The sequence below is a fragment of the Mycetomoellerius zeteki genome, unplaced genomic scaffold (assembly GCF_001594055.1).
Source record: "Mycetomoellerius zeteki isolate Tzet28-1 unplaced genomic scaffold, Tzet1.0 scaffold96, whole genome shotgun sequence".
NCBI classification, from domain to species: domain Eukaryota; kingdom Metazoa; phylum Arthropoda; class Insecta; order Hymenoptera; family Formicidae; genus Mycetomoellerius; species Mycetomoellerius zeteki.
This window is the reverse complement of record NW_017257999.1, coordinates 1,375,764-1,401,851: the sequence shown is the minus strand read 5'-3', so window position 1 is coordinate 1,401,851 and position 26,088 is coordinate 1,375,764. Positions and strand designations below refer to the sequence as shown.

At 34.4% G+C, this 26,088-nt stretch overlaps 1 protein-coding gene across 9 annotated transcripts in view; it reads right to left on the bottom strand.

Moving 5' to 3' along the window:
* The window catches only part of dlg1 (MAGUK family member discs large 1), a 327,809-nt gene that overhangs the window by 131,714 nt on the left and 170,007 nt on the right, over window positions 1–26,088 (bottom strand). For all 9 annotated transcript variants that reach the window (XM_018460681.1, XM_018460682.1, XM_018460684.1 and 6 more), the window contains one exon: window positions 21,224–21,259. In XM_018460681.1, coding sequence (XP_018316183.1) covers window positions 21,224–21,259 — 36 coding nt within the window. The remainder of the gene's footprint in view (window positions 1–21,223; window positions 21,260–26,088) is intronic.

The following is a 26,088-nucleotide window of genomic DNA, read 5'->3' as shown; positions in this document are numbered from 1 at the left end:
TCAATAAAAATCTTAGAGTGACCGATCGAGCATTTAATAAAATTTATAGAGAAGTTATGCCACGTGCGATCACGTTGCTAAGAATACTGTATCGTGAATACGTCTAACGCAACTCTTGCATACATGTATAACTCGTGCCTCGAAGGCTCTTTCGTAAAAAACTCCAAGTTGAAACACGTGAGTAGTACATACAAGGTCACGACATTTAGAATCTCATTCTAAGCTAAAGAATCGATTATATATAGAATGAAACTTGACATTTGTTTTTGCTCCAAAAGAAAAAATATTTTAGTGCGTTATAAAAATACATATCTTATAATTACGAAGAAATTAAAGCTGATTAGAATCTTCAATAAGAATATTTTATATACTAATAAAATATCTTTTAAATTTCTGAACTTATTTAATAATAAGTCCAAAAATTTAAAAGATATTTCTATAAAACTAATTTTAAATATATATTTTAAAGAGAAGTCCTTATAGTGATTTCAAATTAATCACAATTTTATTAATTATAATAATTAATCGCAATTTTATTACTCTCTAAATCTGAATCAGTGGATAATCACTGATATCAGTGTCAAGTATGCCACTGGTAATCAGTAAATTAAATGTGAGATCCCTAACCTATAGTGTCAAGTATGCCACTGGGTAATTAGTGACTATCCACTGATTCAGATTTAGAGAATAGGACACATTTATTTTCGACAAGTCGCAATCGCTGATTTAAAATCGGGAAAAGTCATTGTCGAGATGTAAAAATTCGGTTCATGCTATGACTCACCGTGTCGAGATTGAATAGGCTCGAAACCTTCTTCATAATCTGCGACTTCTTCTTTCTTCTAGAAGTCATCTTTCTGTTGTTTCTATCGCGATTCCACTAAGAGTGATGTTTTATTAATCCAATTAATCCCGTCGCTCAAATCGCATCAAGGCACATCATATCTTCTCGCTCTTCTCACAAAACGCACGAAACTGCACAGCACAGGATAGGCATACGGTCGAATAAGTAATGATATTTGTGGTTTCACGGACGAGCGTGCGAAGGACACGAGGAATTTACATCTATTTGATTTTCCACAACTTTACGATTGCGCATAAATCTCGATCAGAGTGATTTACATCGAAGAAAAGGAAATTCCTTATTCGCTGAAGTTGCATTCGTCAAATTGTTAAATAAAGTCTTCTCACGATTAAATAATTAGCTAAATAGAAGTTTTTTTAACAGCAAAGCTGTAGAAATATATTTTTAAATTATTAAAAAGTATTCTGCTATTACTATCTTTGTTTCACAAATTACAATATTAAATCATCCACTTTCGCTAACTACTCACTTTTTCACTAAATTATTATATTATACGTTAACTCAGTTTAGTGAGATGCACGGATATTTCTTGATGTTATAAAACCATGTTAGATTCTTTAAAATTCGAGGGTTCTTCGCGCAAATAGCGATGTCGAAACAGTTTGAACACGACGAAAAGATACACGATACTATCTACTCATGTTTCTGTTTCCGAGTCACGTCAAAAATGTCATTCCGTAAATGTATGTTCCTATTCTATCGTGAGAGTCGAAAAAAAAAGCGATAACTGACGGTGAGGGACTCACGTCTGACTCATATCTGTAGTTCTAATTGTCTCCGTGGCAGGTGTACAAGGCAAGGTATCGAATTTCGATGATGTGAAAAATAGGACACATCTGTCCAAACTTCAAATTTTATTCGATTATGGCCCATTTTTATTAATGTAGATTAACTTTAATCTCTGGTTAATTTACTTTTTATCTTTTTCTAATGTCCATTTCTATACCAATGCAGATTAACTTTAATTATAGTACAACTTACTCTTATTTTTCTAATTCTTACACCGAGAGAAATATTTTGTATGATACAATGACATGCAAAAACTTTCTTATTTCTAAATTAAAAATTTTTGTTCTAATAAAAATTTGGTTACAATAACCAAATTTTGATTAATACTTCTCAAATTAATAATTTGAGAATAACAAAATTTTTTAATTAAAAAGATAAGAAAGTTTTTGTAAGTCATATATCATGCAAAACATTTCTTTCAGTGTAGAACTAGAAAAAGATGAAGAGTTAGTTGAATGAAGATTAATTAAAATTAGACTACACTGGTAGAAACTGGGAATTCCTACACGGAAAAAACAGTATGGTTGGTCTACACAGAAATCTGGTGATGCCAACCAGATTAAATAGTAAAATAGGAGCAACTATTTATGTGGTTGCTTGAACAATGGTTAGTTTAGATTATGTTGCAGCAATGACGGCATCTCTCATATACATATTTTTAATTATAAGCGTGGTGAGTCGTTTTTGCTTTTTGAAATTGTAACTTAATTTATAGCATAATGTCACAAGAAATTAATAATTTAATTCTTATTACATTATGCTTTATAATGTCACGATTGACGCAACTATACGGATATACAGGGTGTTTCCAAATTAAATCGCAAAACTTCGGGAGCGTGTAGAGGAGTAAAAAACTAAGAAAAAAAGTCCTATAGACATATGCTCGTTTTTGCTCCGTTTCAGAGAAATCGAAAAAAAATGTTTATATTTCTTGCCATATCTAGCACCGACATATTTGATTACATTTTCCACTTTCTGTTATGAATTTGTCAGTCGCTCTTTGAAAGCCTTTAACAGTAGATGAATTTTGTCTTTTGCAATATGCCGCGTACGTATTCTAATAGTGAATATGCTGATATGGTTTTTGTATACGGTTTCTGCAACGGTAATGCTTTAAAGGCCTGGCTGCTACAAGAGCCGTGTTTGACAGATGCAATGCTTGTATTGCTGCAAGAGGTGCACATTTCGAACAAAATCTTCATTAAAAAGTTTATAAATAAAATAATTAAAATAATAAATTAAATATATTTTTTTCTTTTTTCGTGATTTCCTGCGAAACAAAGCAAAAAGGAGCATATGTCTATAGGACTTTTTTTCTTAGTTTTTTACTCCTCTACACGCTCCCGAAGTTTTGCCATTTAATTTGGAAACACCCTGTATAACTCTTATCCATAGTAAATAATTCCCCAACCAAGTTTTGGTTATCATAAGATCGCGCTTAACTACATTGATATAGTTGACATATCAAAGTAAATAAATATCGTATCAACCATACACATTCTTATCACATAAAGATAACTAGGATGATGTTTCTATATTGCTCACAACTAAATATTTTTAGTTGTGAATTATATCTTTTTTTCCGTGTAGAATTAGAAGAAGATAAAAAAATAAGTTAAACTGATTAAAGTTAATCTACATTGATAGAAATAAACATATGTACAACAAGTTAGCAAGAAGTTTTACGTATTTATCAACCGCGTAGGCAACATCGTTCATTTTAAGTTGATGCTTGTGAAAAATAATTATTAATAAACAACAATAAATATCCTTATGTAGCACGTGAATACACAACTGAGTAATGAGATAGTCTTATCAGTCTGAGCTGGGTCATAGTGTGCTTAAATATTTCAGTGTGATTTTATAGATACACTCATTTAGTTCTGTAAACTATGCGCCAAAATAATTTTCAGTCTTGAAACACAATAAGCTAAAACTAGAATAGCAATATTAAAAATTAAATTGACAAGCAATTTACCGATGTTATAATGCTAATAAATATTTTAAAAAGTTTAAAAATAATTTATTACAAAAAATATCACTTCAGATAAAATACAAATCCTGACTTCCCTATATTGACGGGTGTCTTTACCAATTCGACCACTAAAGTAATTATTTATTGTTTTTTATACTTATTAGCATTGACACACACATTAAATTGCTTATTAATTTAGTTTGTGAAATTCCAGTTTCAATTTAGAATTACGTTTCAAGACCGAAAATTATTTCGGTGTGCAATTTACAAAACTGGATATGTATTCACCTCGAAACATTATTCAAGCATTAATTATTAATAATTACCACTAAATCATAATAAACAAAGCGTATAATGAACGAGGACCACTCGGTGAATACATTTGTCGGAGATATAACTTTTCATACGAAATATTTATTGTATTTTCTCGGCGCGCGCGATAAGCGAAAAAATATATGCCATACGCACCTGCGTATCGCACCGTCGCGAGTGACCCAATTGATAAATTTCAGGGACGTCGGATTGCTCCGCTTCGAAGAATTAATTAATCTGAATAGCATACGTGAAACTGTTTTACTATGCTCCAATGCTCAACCGATTCTTCGGCGGCAAAATCGATTATCGCTTGTCACGAAACGATATTATGTTACGTGAGTAAAACGGAACAAATGTTTTCGCTCTCGCACGTATTGGACAAAGCGTTTCATGGAATGCGTATATTGGAAAGCTTAATTGTATCGACAATCAAAATTAATATCTGTTAATTCTAATTCCAATCTTAATCGATTGTATCTGCTAGAAATCAGTGCGATAGCCGTTCGTTTCAATGTACATATCTATCGTTAATTTTCTACGATAATTACTATCTGTGATTTAAATCCAGATGAAACGTATTGCGCGCGCATGAGAAAGGCCTTCGAACAGGAATGAGAGGTGACCGATTTTTGCGGAGCGTGCGGGTAAAGGTTAACGGACGATCTCTTGACGAAGAGAATGCATTCTCTTTCGATTCGACCAGCTGAATTGCAACGCCCGGAGCGATGGATCAGTGAAAGTGCGCCACGAATAATCATCGACGTGTTTTTCGACAGCAGAGGTAAGCTCGAGTTCAGCTGGCAACAACGATGAATAGGGCATATAAAAATCAAATGTCAAAACAATCGAATCAATTATTTTCAGAAAGATGACAAAGTGATATTGAAGAAAAAAATCTATCATTCAAAGCTCTAGCAAAATTCAAATAAAATACAAAATAATCAAATAAAGTAGGTATAATCAAATAAAATATAAAATAATCAAATATAGTACAAAATTGATAAAATTACGTGACTTTTGAATCGTCGTGTTTTTACGATTGTTAATCTTTATTCAATAAGGACCAACACACATGATTCTTCGTTCATATAAACGATTGCAAATCTCAAACAGCATGAAATTGAGATGCGACGAGTTAGCGAGGGACAAACGCGCTAGAAACCTATTTGTCTAAACTGGTCTTTACAACAGCGATGTTCACGTTTCACGTCACGTTCCGCGTTATCCGCAATGCAATTGAAATGCTATTTAATGCTACAGGAAAATTTCCGGCATACCGAGTGTCGCGGAACGACACCACAACGTGTATTATCAATCGATTGATAATTGGTTAAATCATCGTCCTCAGATTTTTTTAAAGAAGATTACGCGATGCTAGATTACACAATACGTTTTCATTGTTCTCAGGGAGTATTTCTGTCTCAAGAAAATGACTGTGTAATTGTATATGATACCCAGAAATCAGAAATTTTTAAGGAATTTCAAGAATTCTTTCTCCAAATGTTTCTTATAAATATGTTCCTTGTAAATAGGAAGATTTTTCTTATGTGTAATTATATTATAGATACTTATAGACAAATTATAGATATTTATAGATAATAAATCGACATTTGTTCAATTATAAATAAAAGAAATAAAAAAAAGAACACAAATATTTAAAAAAATGTATATAACATATATTAGCTTTTCAGAACTCAAATTGAATCAGCTGTATTTCATACAAATTTCTTATTTTAATACCAGAATGCACATAATTCATTTAAATATAAACATAAATTTATTTACAATAAGAATCTTATTTTAGACCGTACATGTGAGAACACAATCAATACTAGAAATTAAATGCCTATCACGGTTAAAGCTGAAAATAAATTTATTTCTTTGGCTCCAAGAATAAATCACACACTAATTGCCGATAAGTGAGCCGCAGTAATTATTAGTTTATACCTCTATATTAATTAATTAATTTATAACTATCGTTTTTTCTGTTTTTTATTTCACAGTTACTAACTAATATTACACCAGTATCGACTATAGTTGTTTCGGAAAGGCTCGTATACCGCATCTTCTCGTGATTTTCTACACTCGAACTGTTTCGGGTCACCGCGTACATGACGGTTGTGCGCCAGCGTACGCGCGTGCTCGTGCGTGCGCGCGCGGAGATCGTAAACAGGTTGTCTATCCGTCTCACTCCGGCGCAAGGAGAGCGTACGCCCGCCGTACGGCAGACCGTCGCGACGAATAGCGATCGTGCGCCCCGGGAAAACCCCACGGTCTCATAACGGCCATTTCCACGTGGACGTCCCACGCGCGCGCGTATTTCCCACGAGAGGTAACTCCGACGTTCGATCGGAGGGGGAACTGTTGCACGCGTTATTATTATCGTACAATTGTTACACGTACACCTACCTACACGAGCTATCGTTGCGTATGAAATGTCATTCCCAATAATGTCATTCCTAATGATCATCAGTCAATTTTCAAGGAAACGATATACGCAATCTAAGAATATTAGTAATAATTCTTGCATGCTTGGAAAAAAATGAAAAGTCACTTTCATATTATTTTTGTCATGTAACATTCAGCTTTATTCTAATAATTGTGATCGATTTGAATATTAGGGAATATTATATTTTGTTTCTTCATTTATACGTATAAAAGTACGTATAAAAGTGTCCTTATTGGATGAAAATTGAAATTATAAAAACGCGATCAATTAGATTAAATTACTGAATTATTCTATTATTTTTAGTAATTAAAGTATTATATTATTAAATTATTTAATTTAAAATTCAAAATTGATACAATCATATAAGTATATTTTACTTTGGAATTTATTAAATCCCTTAAAAAATAATTCGCTTTTAAAACGAAGTGGTAGAAGAAAAGTTCAAATCGGAGAGTTGAAATAATTAAATACCGAACAAAGAGAGACGGCTTGTGAGTTAAACCGAGCGGTGTTGAAAAATGGAGATAACAATGTGTTTAAAGTAATTTAAAAAGTAATTTGAAAGATAAATAAAGCAGCAGAGGAGAGACTTCTGTTTAAGTTAGTAACGACGCGATGCAACTTCAGTGTTTTTTTCTTCTGTTTCTCTCAAGAGTGATATTTTCCTCTTAAAATAAAAGCGTTACCCTGCATGGAGCAAACGCTCTACGAGAGAAAGGAACTCTTTATCGAATTAAATCAGCTTCCTAAGTGCATACACAGCACAGAAAGGCTGGGAAATTACAGAGAATTCATCCAAATTTGCTAACTTTACGGAACGTTAAGTACCAGCAAGCGACAATTATGAATATTATCAGCGTGCATTACGCGTCGCCTACGTAATCCACGCCGGAGCTACTTTTATGATAATTTGTACATGTCAACCGCGACGGTTAAGAGAAATACGTAGTTCCCACGAGAAATACATGAAACGAATTAAATCAACTTTTGATGGAAATTTATTGTAATCATTACGATTTTCTTTTCAGAACATTAAAATTTTGATTCTTAGGCCCGATTCCACCACTAAAATAGACTTTATTCTCGGTTCAATTTATTTTTTATCTTTTTCTAATTCTAAGATTTAGACGATAAACATAAGTTGAACCGAGATTAAAGTTAATCTTACATTGGTAAGCCTTAATATATACAACTGGATCATTTTCGTGTCCTGCACATTTCTTTTCTTTGAAATACTAAAAACATTTCGCTAAATAATAGTCTATTTTTTCCTTTTTTAAATTTTCACTGGCAATATGGAGTCTTTAAAGATATATTTTGATTGTGAATTTTAGTAGATAAATTTAAATCTGCAAAAATACAATCCAACTTTTATGATGGTAAAAACTTGTTAAAAATTGAAAAATATATTAGAATTTTTAATTGTTAGAACTTTGACAAGTATATTAGATTTATATGTAATACGGAACAATAAAACAATTTGCTCTGTTTCTCAAAAATCCTTATTGCTGACAGAAAAGTTAAAATTACATGTTAGGGCTAATATATACAACTTTACAAATACTTTTAAAGCAAATGTAAGAATCACTTAATAATTTTTATCCTTGTAAAAATGATAAAAATTAATCCAGGACTCGAACGATCCATCGTGTATAATAACACTAAAATAAATGTACTAAATTTTAATAAATATTTGTTTAATTAATACTGACTACATACTTACTAAATGTAAATATATTTTGTACTAAAACCATTAAATATATTGATTTAAGTATCATTTTTTAATGGAGTAAATATTTACTGTAAGTAAACGTTTAGTTAGTATTACTAACTAATTACTATTTACACAAATATTTATTAAAATTTAATAAATTTTTTCAGTGAAAGGACCGGAAATCATAAGGTATATTAAGGTATATTAAGGGTAATTAATAATTTTCTAAAAGTATAATATTAACAAGAGTATAATATACGAATTTTCCACGTGTCTTTCGCAAAGTCGTCCACGAAGCCGAACGGACATAGCCGTCAAGTCTTCCGCGTTCTACCTGAGAGACTTCTTTCCTGGGCGATCCAACGCGACCGGCAACGACAGGAGACGATGCGGCGTCACGACGGCAGTGGAACATCGAGCCGTCCCTGATGCACACGCGAGCCTTGCATTCCACGGCGACGAACACAAGCGCGCACCGGGCACACACACGTAAACACGTCGCGCACACAGGTGCACGTAGTAATGCACATGCACACACGTAGGTATACGTGCGCGCGCGCGCGCGCGCGCACTGTAAACAGGTTGCACCTAGTCTCCGGCGCGTAATACTTGGCCGATTCGTACGATTCGCACAACGCGACACGATACGATGCGATACGATGATATGATACGCCCGATAACGATGCGACGCGTCGCGAGCGAGACTGTCTCGCGGGATCCGCGCGAAACGCGTAAACAGAACGCGGGAGTCCTTGTCCCGTGGCGTCGTACAGTACTCCGTTTCTCGTCCTTCCCTCCTTCTTCTATCCTTATCTCTCTCCGTCACCGTGACTCGCGCGACCGCGTTCTGACGCGTGATTCGAAAGGCGTTAGACTCGTGGGAAACGGCGGAGGGAAGATCGGCTGTTACGTACGTTGGCGGCCACGCCAAGTGCGCCGAGCGTGTGCTGAAAAATCACTGCCGGTCGGTAGAGGTTAGGTTGGACGCCTCTGTTCACGTTTACCTCTTCCTCACTCTTTCTCTCTCCTCCTCTCGTTGCCTGCCTTTCTTTCTTTGTTTCCGTCTCGGCACCTACGACACTGGCGTGGCGGAGTCGCGGGATACGAGCGGATACGAGGCGGTTTCGCGTTACTACCGAACACACGCACACATACACACACACATACACACACACTCGTGATCCACGGCACCAGTGTCCGACGAGATAAAATCGACGACGCGAACGCGACTGCCGTCCGCAGGCGGCTCGAAGCGCGGTTTTTCGGAATGGAGCAACGTCGGCGGCGGTGCACTCATTCGTCGATCGCGTACTCCAGTCGGCCGCTCGCGGCGGGACAGGCCTCTTCGCTGCTGACGTCACCGGCCGACCGAACGAACACCGGTGTGAAGCTCGCGCTGCACGCACGGGTGTGCGCCGAGAGTCGGCGGAGACGCACGAACCTGCACGATCGTGAAACCGCGATCCTATCGCAGGATCGTCAACGTTCGTATCGGTACCCTACGCTCGCGCTCTAAAGCGCGTTCGGTTTCCTTCCCACCCGAGTGCTCCCCGGTTAACTTTTTAACGACAGTTCGGTATCGAGTTACCGTTGCGTAATACCTGCGCAACGACAATAAGTCTGTTTTTTATTTCTACATCAAACTGCACTAGAACTTTCTTTTTCGCTTAATATTTTGCAAACATATTGTACCTATCTCACTTTAAATTTCAAAAGTGTATATTAAGTCAGCTGCAAAAAACAGATAATATAGCGATATTGATACTATCATGAGGCCTGTTCTTTTTGGCTGAACTTTTGTACCAATTCATCTTTCTTTTTTTTTCTTTCCAGGAGGAAAGAAGAGGAGGAAGGATGAACTGGTGCAAAAGTTCAGTCAAAGAGAACAGGCTAATTGAGAGTTACAGAATCGGAGTACACAGGTATTATTTTATCCTTACTTAACGTTCTGTGAACAATAAAGATAAAATTATAGCTGAGCGATACTCAGAATTTGAATATAGCCCTTAATTAGCGATCTATTCGTGAAATTTACGGAAATTGTTTGTAGAAGAATATATATATATATATATATACATGAGAATAACTTGAAGATTGCTTGTACGATACTTTAAATAGTTTCGCAGATTCTTGTGTTAAAGATAATACTTGGTCGACATCAATTAAAAGTAACATATATCAATGTTGTAAACTTTTGTATTCAACAATGTAACTGTTACACCATGTGTTATACTGCATTTATAATTAATAATGTATTATACTATTAGACCGACAAGAATAAATCAATTAAGAAAAATAAACCCATTTTGGGTCAAAACGGACCTTAGTGTTTAAATATTTCAGAGTAAATTCATATACATATATATCCAATTCTGCAAACCGCGCAACAAAATCCTTTTTGGTCTTATGAACAAAAATCGTAATATTACATATTAAATTGACAAGCAATTTAATAACTTTACTAAGCATTTTAGAAGGATATAAATAATTTATATTGTTTACATTGTATACATTTATATTGTTGAATGCAAAATTTAACATTGATGCTATGTTTCAGTTAGTGTCGTCTGGATCGAAGAAGAAACACTAAATATAAAGAATAATCTTTAGATATTGAAGATGAAAAACAAGAATATCAAAAAAATTTTTAAATTGATGTATTTGCATAACGAGTTATTTTTATATGAGATAGCTATCCATAATTTGTATTTACATTTGTAACGTGGGTCCGTTAAACGAGGTTATTGAGAGATATAATTGTGGGCGGAAACGTGTGCGATGTATGAGTCAGAACATTCTATACAGGGTGTTTCCAAATTAAATCGCAAAACTTCGGGAGCGTGTAGAGGAGTAAAAAACTAAGAAAAAAAGTCCTATAGACATATGCTCGTTTTTGCTCCGTTTCAGAGAAATCGAAAAAAAATGTTTTTTTTACCTGCAAGATTAAATGGGGACCGTTTTCTAAATTTCTTGGAGAATGAATTTTCTGACTATTTAGAAAACATCCCATTACAACAACGTACTGAAATGTGGTTTCAATTAGATGGATGCCCTGCTCATTACAGCAGAGTCGCTAGAACCTGGTTAGATAGAAAATTCCCACAACGATGGATTGGACGTGGAGGAGCAGTACATTGGGCAACTCGTTCGCCCGACTTAACGCCATTAGATTTCTATGCATGGGGTACTCTGAAGCAAGAAGTTTATTCTTCGCCTATTCAATCAGAGCAACATTTGAGAAATCGTATCGTAGCTGCAGCGAACAGAATATCGCAAGAACAGTGCCTGGCTGCTACAAGAGCCGTGTTTGACAGATGCAATGCTTGTATTGCTGCAAGAGGTGCACATTTCGAACAAAATCTTCATTAAAAAGTTTATAAATAAAATAATTAAAATAATAAATTAAATATATTTTTTTCTTTTTTCGTGATTTCCTGCGAAACAAAGCAAAAAGGAGCATATGTCTATAGGACTTTTTTTCTTAGTTTTTTACTCCTCTACACGCTCCCGAAGTTTTGCCATTTAATTTGGAAACACCCTGTATAGAGACTCTTGCTTTTTTTTTAAATAATACACGGGTGGTACTCCCCCTCTCTAGAAGCATGTGTTAAAGTATTCTCTTAATCTCTTTCGTTTCTTATCATTTTATCTCTACTATTCCTCGCATTTTTATTGATTTCTCGACATTTCTCTGCACAAAGTTCCTCATTTCTGCTGCTTATCGTTTTATCGAAGTAGAACATAATTTCACATTACGCTTAATTTATCCTTTTATCATTTTTCGAATTCAATTTTCAACGACTATACAACAAATTTTTTACGAAAAATTGTACATCCCTGGGAATCTCTAATTCTCAAACTCGAACCGACTTTAAGCCTTGTGTTCACGTTACTAGAAATTAGTCCGAGATCTCGGCTGAAAAAAATTAACCAATCACATTAATCATATAATTGAATTATTCAAATGTGATTTGTTAATTATTTCTCTGTTCGAGACCGATTTTTAGTATCGTAGACACAAAGTTTTAGAAAATTTTACATAGATTTTCTATCTTAAAAAAATTTCCGATTTTCTTGAAAGATTTTCTTTCTGAGTGGCACGACCGCATACACCTTCATCCCTGGTGATTCTAGCTCGTCGTGTATAGTACACACGAGAGACAAGAGTCGAAAGAGTTATATACCATGCTGAAAACGTAGACCGTGACTTCAGGTTCGTGCGAGGTCGATCGTGAAAGAGCGAGCGAGCGAGCAACCGACAGGATGGTTTCACGCTTCGATTTCGTCAGGCGTCGCGATTCTCTTCTGAGAATCGTGAAGTTTTTTGTACGCGAAATTCAATGCGATGCAACAATTCCTGCGATCGTCGCAACGCTGAATTCCGCGTCCGTTTATGTCAGCCAGCTCTCTTCCGTTTCTCTCTTTTTTTACTTGCGGTAATACTTGTGGTGTTGCACAATCGCAAGGGCACGATACTGGTTCAGGGTCGGTCGAAGCTTTTCCCGTCAACTTTTCCGATTGAACGAATCAACTTTCTCTATTATATCGATCGTTTTTATATCCATATTATGTTCAACTCGTCGCATCGTGAGGTGGACGTTGATACGACAAACATATCGAAATTCTGTGTAGAACGTGTGTTTGCAGTAGGTAAATGCGTAAAAAATTTACAGGATTAATTCCCTCAGGTTATATAGTGAGCCATGAAGAGAAATTACTAACAAGAGTTATATTAGATTTGTTCCCGTTGTTTGAAATCTCCACAAAATTTTTTCATTTAATATGAGATATAATAAACACAGATATATTCGGGTGTTGAAAAGAAAGAAAACAAAGGTATTGACAAGGGAATGTGCTACATTGCAAAAGTGACGTAAAAAAAGTAACATTACCAGTGGAAAGAACATGTTTGAAATAGGTATTCCTATGAATTTTATACCCAATTTGAGCCGAAACATGTTTGGCCATATTAACTTAAACACAAAATATCTCAAGAATAAAGCATTTTTGAAAAAAAAGTTTCAAATAAAAGTTATGGGGTTTGAAGAGGACTATTAGATGAGTTATTTATAATAAGGCTGAGGTTGATTTTTATTTATTAGATCTAAAAGCTTATCTGATGCATGATCATCCTCAAACTCTATAACTTTTATTAGAAATATTTTTGTTTCAAAAATGTATTGTTCTCGAAATATTTTGTGTTTGCCTCCAGATGATATGGCCAATGTTGCACACATTCGTTAAATATTGACTACATTCAGTATGGATAATTATGTACGTCATGAATGTGTATGATATTTACTTTGCTAATGTTGGCATACGTTGGTATACGTCATCTAGAGGCGCCTTAAGACCGAACATATTCTGACCCAAATCGAGTATAGAATTTATAGAATCTCAAAATATAACTAAGTCTAGATTAATCTAGAATACTTCCTTCAAACGTGCTTTTTCGATTGGTAACGTTACACTGAGAGAAAAACAGTTTGGTATTTGTAACTATAATTACAATACATATTACTATAATTATAAGATTATGATTACTATAGTTTAGTAATAATAACTATATGTATAGTTCTATCAGGCAATATATATAGTTGGTAACTGAAAATGACTATAATAGTCATAATCATATTATAGTAATATGTATAGTTACAAATACGAAACAGTTTTTCTCTCAGTGTAGTTTTTTTACATTTACTTTTGCAATGTAGCATGTTCCCTTGTGAGTGTAAAAAGTACAAACAACATGAACAGATTTATTGATACGCGACTCTTGATCGCCAAATCACCTATCCGCAGGAAAAAATACAAACATGATTCGTGACACGAGTCGACAGTCAACTGTATAACATCATAGCAGGAACCAATTTTTTTATAGAATCACAGGATATTCAAATTCAGCGAGTCCACCGAAGCGTGCGAGTATCGTGTTTTTTTTTCGCGGACATGATAGCGATGAATAAAAAATCAGAAATGCAATGACAAATCGCGACAACAGCATAATTTTTCTTTTTTTTTATAGTTATTCAATTCCTTTTTTAACACTAGCCTGCAGCGCGCGCGCCTTCCATGGATGAATTTTTCTTTTATTTAAGAAATTACGATTGATTTAAATAATGATGTATTATACAATTTTATAAATATTGGAATATAATATATATTGTTATAAAACTTAAAAATGCAAAATATATAAAGAATATAATTCTAAAGAAATGTAAAAAGTATAAAAAAATAAAAATACAAGATTATAATATAAAAAAGTACATGAAATTATATAAAGTATTTTTGTTATAGATAAATTTAATACAATTAATTTCAACATATTTTCTAATAATTGTACAATTTTTATTAAAATTCATTTATTATTGAACTTTTTTTTTAATATTCAAGTAGAACACAATTATATTAATGATTTGAACAGTTCAGGAAATAAGATAAAAATAATAAAAAAATTCAAACACAATGATAAATACATTATGATAAATATTATATCTTTTATTTCTTTTGTATAATTATTCAATCGTCGAATTGTATAAAAAGATATATTAATGATCTAAAGGACATAGAAAATATGTCGTCGATACATTAAAAATAAATTGCAAGGATTTTTCAAGGATTAAACGTTTTTTAGTAAGTATACCTCGTACAATATACGGCTATGTATAATGGTAATAATGTAGCTTGTCCCGATTTACGTGAAATCATGGGGGGGGGGGTGGAGCAATGTAATGGGCAGCGTATCGCAGAACAATAGCGCGCTTAATTCGAATTGCAATTTGCATTTCGATATAACGGCGGAACTTGCCGTCGATCATAGAGTATGTTACATCGAGACGAGTTCACGCTATCACGTTGTTGTTGCGGAAGGATCGTTTGAACAATCCTTTGAGGCCCGATTCTCGCGGAGGAAATTTCGTCAATCAACGGGAAATTCGGTAGCAAGAGCAGCCAATGTCATATATAGCGAACGATGCGAAATTGAGAACGGGATGCTGCGTTGTGTCCGACCAATTAAGGTGAAAGGGTTGTGTCCGGTGACCTCTGACCGAATTTCATATCGCAGCTGCGCGAAATTGCCTCGAAAATCTCTTGCAAGGTTTTCAGACGTTTCAGCTTTTTTTCAATTGATCGTACCAAAAAAAGAAGAAAAACGAAAAGCACGATGGAATGCACTGTATATTGAAAATATTTTTGACAGCCATGGTTATCCCTCTCCTTTTAAAAGTGCCTGAACTCTTAAGGGGATCCTAAATAGGGCTTTAATTTTATTCCGTTTTTCGAAGATACGTGTAAACGTAAAACGTTTATCCGTTTATATTCGCTTTAAAAAAAAACGTTTACTTGAAGGGTTACACGTATAATTAGCATGTCTGTTTATAAAAGAAACATTTTTCCGAATATACGTGTTTTATTATACATTTAAACGAAAATACATTTACATGTATATTTAACATATCCATCTATGAAAAACATCTTTTCGAATATTTTAACGTTTTTTAATAAAATTAAAAATCGAATTTTTTGCATTTACTCAATTCGTCACACTCCTTAATAAAGGGATAAACGTTTATATAAAAAAAGTGAAAATATTCGGAAAAACGATTCTAATGAACGGATATGCTAATTATATGTAAACGTGTTTTCGTTTAAACGTATAATAGCGAGCCCTAATCCTAAAGCCGTCTGTATTACCGACTAAATCATAATTTTTATTTCAAAAATTTCGAAATTGAAAAATCTTAAGAAAAATTTTTTATCGTTCTCGGCATAAATTCCACCTCACAAACACGTATTAATGTGTATACTTTAATTCTGGAAAAAGATTTTCGAATCTATGAAAGAGAAAGAAAAGTATTTGTTATACAAAAATTACGATTTATTCGGTAATACAAAAAGCTTTAGGATCCCCTTAAAATAATGTATTCGAAGCGCGCTACACGCTCGAGGTAATAGCGCGATGGAGGAACGACGCGATGCAGCGTGAGAATATTAGCTGATACTCATTTGTACCATTTGCAGTTTAAATAAAAGAGCTTGCGTATGTAACATTTTCTATTAAATATTTTTCTTTCTTTTATCCTAAACTTATCAATATATCTTGTAAAGTACTTGAGTCTTTCGTACTTAGGAATTCCATTACATTTTCTTCTTTTATATATTTTATTACAATAATATTTTTTTTTCCAACTCTACGTTTGTTTCGTTTACAGAATTTATAAAGAAATCCCATTGCTAGCTTAAAATTATTCTTGAATTTCTATTGAGATCGCTATGTTGCGTGAAAAAAAGAATATTTTTAAACAAAGCTACAGGTGACACCTGTAAGGATCTATGATCTATCTGCGTGTGCTCAGTCGATAAAAATGTGACAATCTAAAGTGGTGAGAGCTAAATGCTCTCGTGATGCTGGCGTACCGCTCGAGTTTATTTGAAATTCGCGACTAATCATAGAATACGCACATTTACGCAAATTGACAAAGTGCGTTGCGCTGCTACAATCGCGACGTTTACTTTGACAAGCGACGATGCGCATGCATTATTCATATACCGCTAAGTTTCGCGCAACGCTCGAGATGCAACAACACCTTCGCCTACTTGTTGGCACTGACGTCTAATTAATGCACTGTGCTCAATTAAAGATGGTTTAGAGCGATTTCGCGTGAAACTACAGTGGAAGTACAGTAACAACCATATGCGTTGATTTTCTTTCGTCTTGATATAACGATTGTAAATTACAGAGTGTCCGCGAATCACATCTCCTCCAAAAAGAAAGAAGAAAAAAAATATATCATATGTTAAAGTATAATCTGAAAAATTGTAATAATAAGGGAAAAAATGGAAAAGGAAAGGAAAATTAGAATGCTGTAGTTAAGTAAGACATTTTACATTTTTCACACTTCTCATTAATATATTGATTGATTAATATATATTTTCATGTTCCTAGGCAAACGATTAATAGAATGAATTGCAAAATAAAGTTACAATTGTAAAGTTTACGTCAATAACAATTTACACAATTTTTATCCGATACATGAGAGAAATTAGCTGTTGCCTATAAAAAAAAGAAGAGGAAGACATCGACATAACATATCAGAGAAATATAGTCTCGCTTTGTTTGCCATTTATATTTTTGAAACAAGAGCGTTTTTCCAGAGAGATCGCGTGACATCGTAATTAGCACGTGTGCTGCGGACGGTGTCCCGTTCTCTTTTGTTTTTTGTAGAGATTCGTGCACTCCGCCTGGTCCCGATGGTCCCGGCAGGATCCCCCACGGTCCTGATAATGAAAAAAAAAAAAAAGAACCGAAACAGAAACTCAAACGAGGAGCCTGATTCTTTCAGTAACCTGAATGTGTCGTAAAAAAACGTAGGAAAAACGGAAACAAAGAGTAACAGAAAGAAACAGAAGAGAGAATTATCGTCAAGCCATAGAATCCCCAGTGTTAAGTATGCAATCCAAATAGTATATACTCTAACGAGCGTATTGCGGAAACGATACCGGTAAGGCGAGGAAATTAGTTTTCCCGATCGAAGTAAGACCGATTCGCGAAATGTCCTCGATTGGAGCTTATGTTAATAGAAGTCCCGTGTGTCATGTAATCGCGTAAATAAATAAATCTAAAATTTCATCTACCGTCGAGTCGCCACTACTTGTAGCGAAACTCTCCGGCAATGAGCTTCAGAGTTTGCCAGTGATAGTTAGACCGTGACAAGGCGATTGGGAGCCGAGAGAAGCGAGGGGAAGGAAAAAAGCTCCGTATGCCGGAAAACAAAGAGAACTCTTGGAAGAAGAGACCAGTCCCTTTGAGAGACCTTCCACAAAGCAAAGAGAATGTGTTAAGGGAACAGAAAGAGAAAAAGAGACTCGCCGTAAGAGAGGAGGTGAGGAGATAAAGTCGATGCGCGACAACAAAGGATGTTGGGCGATGCGCTTTGTGCTTCCGGAGAGAGAATAGAATCTCGCGAAGGGAGTACGGATGACGCGGTGGATGACGCGTATTATCAGACATCCGAAACAAGAAGGCGGTTGGAGTACTATCTCTCTTCTTCGAACAAGCTATTGAAAAACAACATGGGATAGAGTGCCTACAGTAAGAGAACTCAACAAATGAGACACAACTTTACGTACTGCGTTTGCCGCAGGGCGATATTGTATTTACGATATTAAATTTTGACCACGACGATGCGAATGCGTGAAATTTTCACTGTTAGATTTACTGTAGTTAATGAGTCAATTCTACTCTAAGCAGAATCGTAAGACTCGTAACTTGTTCTTGTAAGACTTGTAAGAACTTATGACTTTGTAATTTTATGCGTATATACTATAAGATGCATCATCATTCATAAATATGTACGATTTCTCGTAAATCTTACGGCTAGCAAGAAGCTGGCTGTAAAGATATTGCATAAAGTTATAAGCACTTCTAAGTTCTTACAAGTCTTATAAGAACATGTTATGAGCCTTACGATTCTGCTTCGAGTTGACCTAGAGTAAATATTAATGTTATTGTATTTAAAAATTTCTGTGTTATTTTAAATCTCTATTGTGAATTGTAGAGAATTAATATTATCCTTTTTATTGTAGTATTACAGATATATTTTATACTTTCAAACTGAAATTAGTATGGAACAAATCGTGTATCTACTCTACGCATCTGCTGTATGACATTTGTTAATCACTTATTAAAACTCCGGAAATTGGCGGAAGATACCTTATGAGGACGAGCAACAAATTCGAGATACAACAATTACAATAGCGTCCTAAGTGTCCTCGGTATCGCAGAAAAGCGACAGTGGCACGAGACATGGCAAAGGCACCAAGATAGATCCGATTAGACACCATGCTAAATCACAATCAACGCCGCACCATTGTTAAGTGTGTCTCCAGTCTACCTTCAGATTCCTCTTCGAGACTGTTTCGGGGACTACATTAGATTATCGAGGGGATACCTCTCAGCGATGCGCCAGATATACTCCAGCGACTCATCTGCAGACTTTGTTTCTATATTATACCGCGTTTCTATATTATACCGATAAGAAATGTGTGAACAGCATTATCACGAAATATTAATACTAAATTATATGTAGAATACGGGACATAAAAAGTAATTGGAAATGTATCTTTTTTTTAATAACATTATTACACATGATGGATCATTCGTGCATTTCTTTTTTTATGAAAAAACTAACTGCATCAAGTAATTAGTTATAACATTTATATACAATTTTTTTAAATACACAATCTTATAAATATTTTCTAAAGCTGTTAAAGTAAGTATAGGTATGTAAGAATCACTTAATATAGGTACATAAGAAAAAAAATTTTATTTTTTGAGATTAGACTCTCTCTATGATATATTCTGAAACTCTAAAATCAAATTCGATGTCCAAATTATTCTAACACGTCATATTTTTTTATCGACGAAATATAGCTCGATTTTCTAGAATTTTTAACCTATCAATTTGCATATTAACTTTATAAACTTGTATATGATCATTGAACTTACTTTCACTCTTTTACCTCAGCTTATATATTAAGAACCAGACCATAAATAGCTCTAAAGATATTGGAAAATCAAGCTATTTTGTGTCGATAAAAAAAATTGTAACGTAATGGAACAATTTGAATATCGGGATTCAGTTTTAGACCGTCAAAATATATAAGAATACCATAATCTAATTTCCAGATTAAACATTAAATTCTGTTTTATATGCCTGTGAAATTTTTGTACATCTGTTAAAGGAATGAAAATTAATCCAAGATACGAATAATCCATTATGTATAATAAAAAAAATCATCGTGTGTATTAAGGATTAAGTTATAAATTCTTCTATTACTTACGATATTTTGAGAATGTTTATTAAAATATAGCCGAACAAAGACATCAACTAACCTGCACACGATGATGGATCACGGTAGCGATCAATTCTCCCACATGTTTTCCGCAATTCCCTCGCGTGTAACTCAGTGGACCGTTATTGCATTTAATCAAGCAATCATGCGTTAGATACGGTACATGTAGTAAGGAATTAATTAATCTGAATCCGAGCTCACTGTACGGGAGAGAGAGAGAGAGAGAGACTCCGCAAGGGCGGGAAAGTGTCAACAGTAGTTTCGGCGGTAGCACGCGGCGCGATCAAGAATCGATCGTCAGACCGCGTCGTGGTTCTCTCTCAATCCGATAAATATTTTCGCAAGACGCAATATCATGGCAGTCTCGTCGTCCATAAACGTCATTGAACATCTGCGTCTTTAATAACGGCGCGCGATATAGTGCGCACATTGTAATTATATAACCAGACGACGAAATAAGAGCCCTGCAGCACGCATCGTTGCAGCCGTGCAAATCGCTTTTCTTCTCCACTGGTCTTCAGCTGCAGTTAGGTTTAAATTACCCACAAATGTCAATTATTTGTTGGTTTTAATTGCTCGATAGACGAAAGAATCGCGAAATGGAAAATCACGACGGCCTATATATGTATATGCTGGATATAAAAGCAAGATTCGCATTCTTCACCTTTTTAAGATTCAGTGAAGTTGAAGAAGCCTTTCACATGTAAGTTCTAACACAAACCGACTGAATCTTGTTTCGAAATCAAATAAAAAGTACTGCATTCTTTTGATGCGCACTTTTAGCTGAACATAATGCACAGAAAAAGACTTCATTGCTAACCCAATATCGAAACACACTGAAGAATACGAATTTCGTATCTCAACGTCAAAAACTTTGGTAACAATGGATACATTTATCGCAAGCGTGTCGCAAAAAGGCTTACGAAAATCATGGCGAATGGGAAAAGATTTGGTGGACGTAATATGTGTATAAGAGCGTGCAATTTGCATTCAACTGATTCTGCTGCTGCCCAGAAAATTTCGTACAACCTGCTGAGTCCCGGTGAACGAATGAACGTGGCGAACTAGCACATCAACATGCAAATTGCGGAAGGATTTCACAGAGTCAGCATGCCTTTCCGAAAGTAGCGGACCAAATGTGCAAGTGATAAAGGGAGTAGAGCGTGTGAGAAAAGCAAGTTTTCAGGGAAGAGAGCGAAGCAGGTGTGTGTTAATGCAAATTATATTTTCGCAAGCATTTTCCAAGTATCGAGCGCTTACCTGGTCACTATCGTGTCCCTGCCAGCTGTCATGGCTCTGTAACAAAAAATGTCCAGTCAGAGAAATGCTATTACCTACTAATGAACACACGAGACAATGACATTCAATGCTTGTACTATTATTGCTATATACGTTATATAATAATATTATTGTCATTGTACAACGGTTATTCAAATGTTCTTTTTAAACCAATATTACATGTATGTTTCACACATTTATCTTAATACAATGCTCGCGTTCGAGTTGAAATGTTCGTTACCAACATATATTCTGTTTTTTCACGAATAGAAGATGCACAGTAGCTCATTATCCCATAACATTACACTGCAACTTTTGTGAATAATAGTTGCTCATATTATCGTCGTTACGAAGACACATCGGTCTGGCACAACATCATTTCGAATGTTAAGGTAGCATGTGTTTAACGCGGCACCATTGTACCATTGTCTTCGAGATGAATAAAGGGTCGACAACTGGATCGCATGAACATGTACCTTATTTTTGCGTGCATAATGTTGGACAATAACTCAAAACTAAATGACATACGTATTTTGTTTACATTCGTGAAATATTTCTCTTGCTTATTAGATTTTTTAAATAATAAATGTTCATTATTAATACAAGATTATAGCTGCGTTCCGTTATTCACTGCGAGTCGTGAAAATCTATAATATACGTAATGTCAATTATAAATTTTCAGTACTCATAGTGAACAACAGAACGCAGCCTATATCTATGTATAGTGCCATTTTCTTTTGTTGCAACGTGAAGAAAGTACTCTTTTAGAAAGAATTTCTGATAAAAAATATTCTTGACGTATTTAATCTTATCACAGCCTTGTGCAATATAAAAATAAAACAATTAATATATTAAACATATAAAACATTATTAGATCAACAATTTCTCCTCTTTTAAATTATAAAGAAGGTTGACTTATTGTCTTGAGGCAATATTATGAGACTTATTGTCCAGAGTAACATATATAAATTTAAGTTTATGGATTTTTCGTTTAGAATAAATCATTACCCGATATCAAAACGCATTATGTTGGGAGTCATAGTATTTGACACGAAACCGATGTCTAAGATTATTTTATTCTAAATTAAAAAATTTTTCAATTAAGAGTAAAATATTCCTCTGTTAAAAATAAATATGATTGCCCCCCCTACATCGATCCTATTTTATAATAAATCAAAGAGTAATAGTATTGGATTCTTTTTCGGAAATTTTTTTTCTATGACTGTATTTAAAATGATTAGGTTTATAAAGTACTGCAAACTCTCCTCCACCATTTTAACTGAAAGACGCAGCCATTCCAAACTTATGTATTTGTATAAACATATTTTGTGAGAGAAATAAAGCCGTAAATTATGTAAATCGACTTTTCAAATTTGTAATCAGTTTTTTTATGAACAAAAAAATATGCACAAATGCTTAATTTATTTTATAGTCTAATACAAGTTTATTTGTCGTTGAGGTTTTAGTGTATAAAAACACATGAAGGTATACATGTAAGTATAATCTGTATAGTCCAGAAGATGAAAGTACACATCAATACATGTAACTACTGAAGAAGAAAATAAATTTCACAAGAAGTAAATGTTTTGATTTAAAAATGCAAAAAATTAGTACAAAATTGGTACAAATTAAGTTGGTCTTTAAAATCTTTGCAGTAAGATTTCATTCTTTCGGAGTGATATTTATTCCAAAGAATTTAGAGTGCATTTAATGTGTAAATGAAATGTTGTATTATGAATACCATCCGCAATTTGGTTTGGAGTGCTAAAAAAAATGGATATGCCATTGCAGTACCTTACAAATCTAGCAACTTCAGCTGTACCTGCTAATATTTTAAAAGCCTTAAAAGAGTTTGCATACAAAATTTACATTATCGATGTATCGTCGAGTGAAATTTACCAATCTTTGAAAATTCTACGCGAAATGAACGCGATGGAAGTAGCGCGAAAATATCCTGCGACAAAGTACAAATTCCTTGTTTATTGAATATTAAAAGCAAGAAATGTTGGCATGAACTAAACACAGTGACGTAGTCCAATTTTTCACTCCACTGGTCCATAACGAATCTCGGCAACATCGAGATTTATTTCTCAAAACTCAATGGTTCGCTCGTTCGCTCGCTAGCGCGAACCAATGGAAAATCGAGAGGAAAAACGGTAGGCAAACGATTGCTTTTTCCAACAAAGTACACGACGTTTCTCCGTCAAACGTGCGACATTGACGGCAATGCGTTTCGCGATGTGTACGCGAGAATGTTCCGTCAATTAAATATAGAATTCTGTTTTCACGAGAAAGGAAAACCGTGGCAAAACTGAGGTCGCAGTGGTTTTTCGCATCATATCCTCGATCATGAGATACGGAGAAAATTTCGTTTAGAATATTCTCTCTTCTTGCTCTTCGCAAGTGCAGAACGCCGTCATTTCTACCATGCACCACAACGCGGGCGTTTTATTAAATCGATATGAACAATATTTCCGGCGTTTGCCGCGTGCAGGAACTCGTATGTCGTTTTTATTACGGCAAACATTCAATCGCATCATAAAAATCTTTCCATTGCTGACGCGATACGTTCTCGCGACTGTTAAATAATAATATAAATATGTTTACTGAAGATACCTGAAATAGACATGTTTTCGAACACGTTCGGTAACGGTTCTGATATCTCGGTCATTTAAGCATTAACTTCTCCATGTAGCCATGTAACAACGCGATGATTGCATTCTGATGCGAATGAAAATACCTGATGATTATTGTTGTAATGTTTAACATTACAGCGTCAATGGAATTTTAAAATATTCATGAAAGCCGGGCAAAAAATATAATTTCGAAAACAATTTATTCATTTATATTTCCCTTAATACATTTACGTATGCAGATGTATTTATGTCTAGTTAAAGCGAATATAGTTAAAGCGAATATTTCGCGAAATATAATGCGGCATGTATCATAGCGTATTCAGCAACGAGTATAATTCGGGTAATTTTCATTTTTCACAAATAATATACATCGTGGAAATAAACATGCGGAAATACAAGAGACAACACAGCATATCCCGTGGCTATGTTACGGAAAGAAATGTATTTCGTTGTTCCTGCCGCAAGAGTGTCGTGAAAGATGAACAAACGGCGAACTTGAATCACGACGTATTCGTGGAGAGAGATTTATAAATCGACTTTCCGCGGTTGTTTTCATCGGGCAATTCGCGGAACGTTTCGCGGAGGTGCACGTGACTCCAACGCGGTTCATTAAATCGGCGTAAATAATACGAGGGAGCGTATAGACGGCTATTTTATCGGACGTGGAGGTCGAGTCGGTGCCGGAAGTATAGGCGGCGGTTGGTGGGTTAATGTCGGGCTGCCTTGTTAGATTTATGACAGCAATATAGGCATCACGGAGGTAACGTTGAAACGTGCCCCGTGTACTCTGGGTAACGTTTGTTACGACGCATGTTCGATATATATGCCGCGAGAATTTATGGAAATCGGTTTCCTGTAAACAACTACTTTTTTAATATCGAGTTTCTTTCTACGAAAACGAAAACCGGATCGTGGTTCATCATCGCGACAAAATTAATCATTTTATTTTAGAGTTCGAATAATAAGATTAAACAGATATTCACGATAACGATGAGAGAGATTGGGCGAATTCAAGACAGCAAAGCGGCTATGCATGCTTACCGAGTGATTGAATATGATTGGTTGGATCTATAAGTAACAATCAATTATGTTTATTTGCTCGGTGAGCAGGCTAGCCGCTTTGTTAACTTGAACGCGCCCATAGAAAGAGATACATATATGATGGGAAACAGAACCACGCTGGATCGATAGGAAAATATTGCTTCGAGAGAAATTTTTTAGTAACTACTTTCTCTTTTGCCTCTTTTGCTTAACAATACTTTTGTTGAAAATATGTTACACAAAATTATCGATAAAATATACTTTACAGAGGTGTTTTATCTCGAATTAAGCAAAAAAAAACTTTGAGGTTTTGATTGATTTGTTTACACTTTAACTTTGTTAATATTTATGTTGATTTATATCTTATCCCGCAAATAGAAAACAATTGAACAAACGTTTACGTTTATATAAAATTTACGTTTACTTTTCGTAACAAAAAAAAATTGGATATATCACGATGATATTGTTTAAGTACATCTTAATTGTTACGCAGGTTAGCGAGTCATCTCAATTCATTTTTCAGCAAAAGTTTTTTAAACTAGTTCATTACAATAATACACTAAATAATACATAAGATATTCTAATGAGCTTAAAAAATACTAAATGTATCGATGATTTTTATCTTTGTTCATTAATCTCTAATAACAATTTTTTAATTTGACATCTTTATTATGCTAGTCATCGATAAACATAATTTTTTTTTACTTTCAATGTGATTACTTATCTTATTCCACTGTTATTCATAAGACCATAAAATATTGTTATACAGACGGATGTATATTCTAATTTACTGTTCCATACTGACACCCTTATGCCCGTTTCTACCAATGTAGTTTAATTATAATCTCGGTTTAACTAACTCTTCATCTTTTTTTAGTTCTAAGAAAAAGATGAAGAGCTTAAGTCGAACCGAGATTAGAATTAATCTACATACACACGTAAAAATGGGCATTAGTAAGTTAATCCTGTTAAAGTTTTTATTCATTTTTTGATATTTTATTTTTGTGAACTCATAGAGTCATTAATTTTTTTATATGCCTCAATGATTCTTATTTTTGTATAAACATTTTTATTCTGTCATCTTTCGTTTGTCCTTAATTTATATAATAGTTACAAAATTAAGTATTTTTATATTTAGTCACTACGAACATTCTATTTTATTTCTTACAT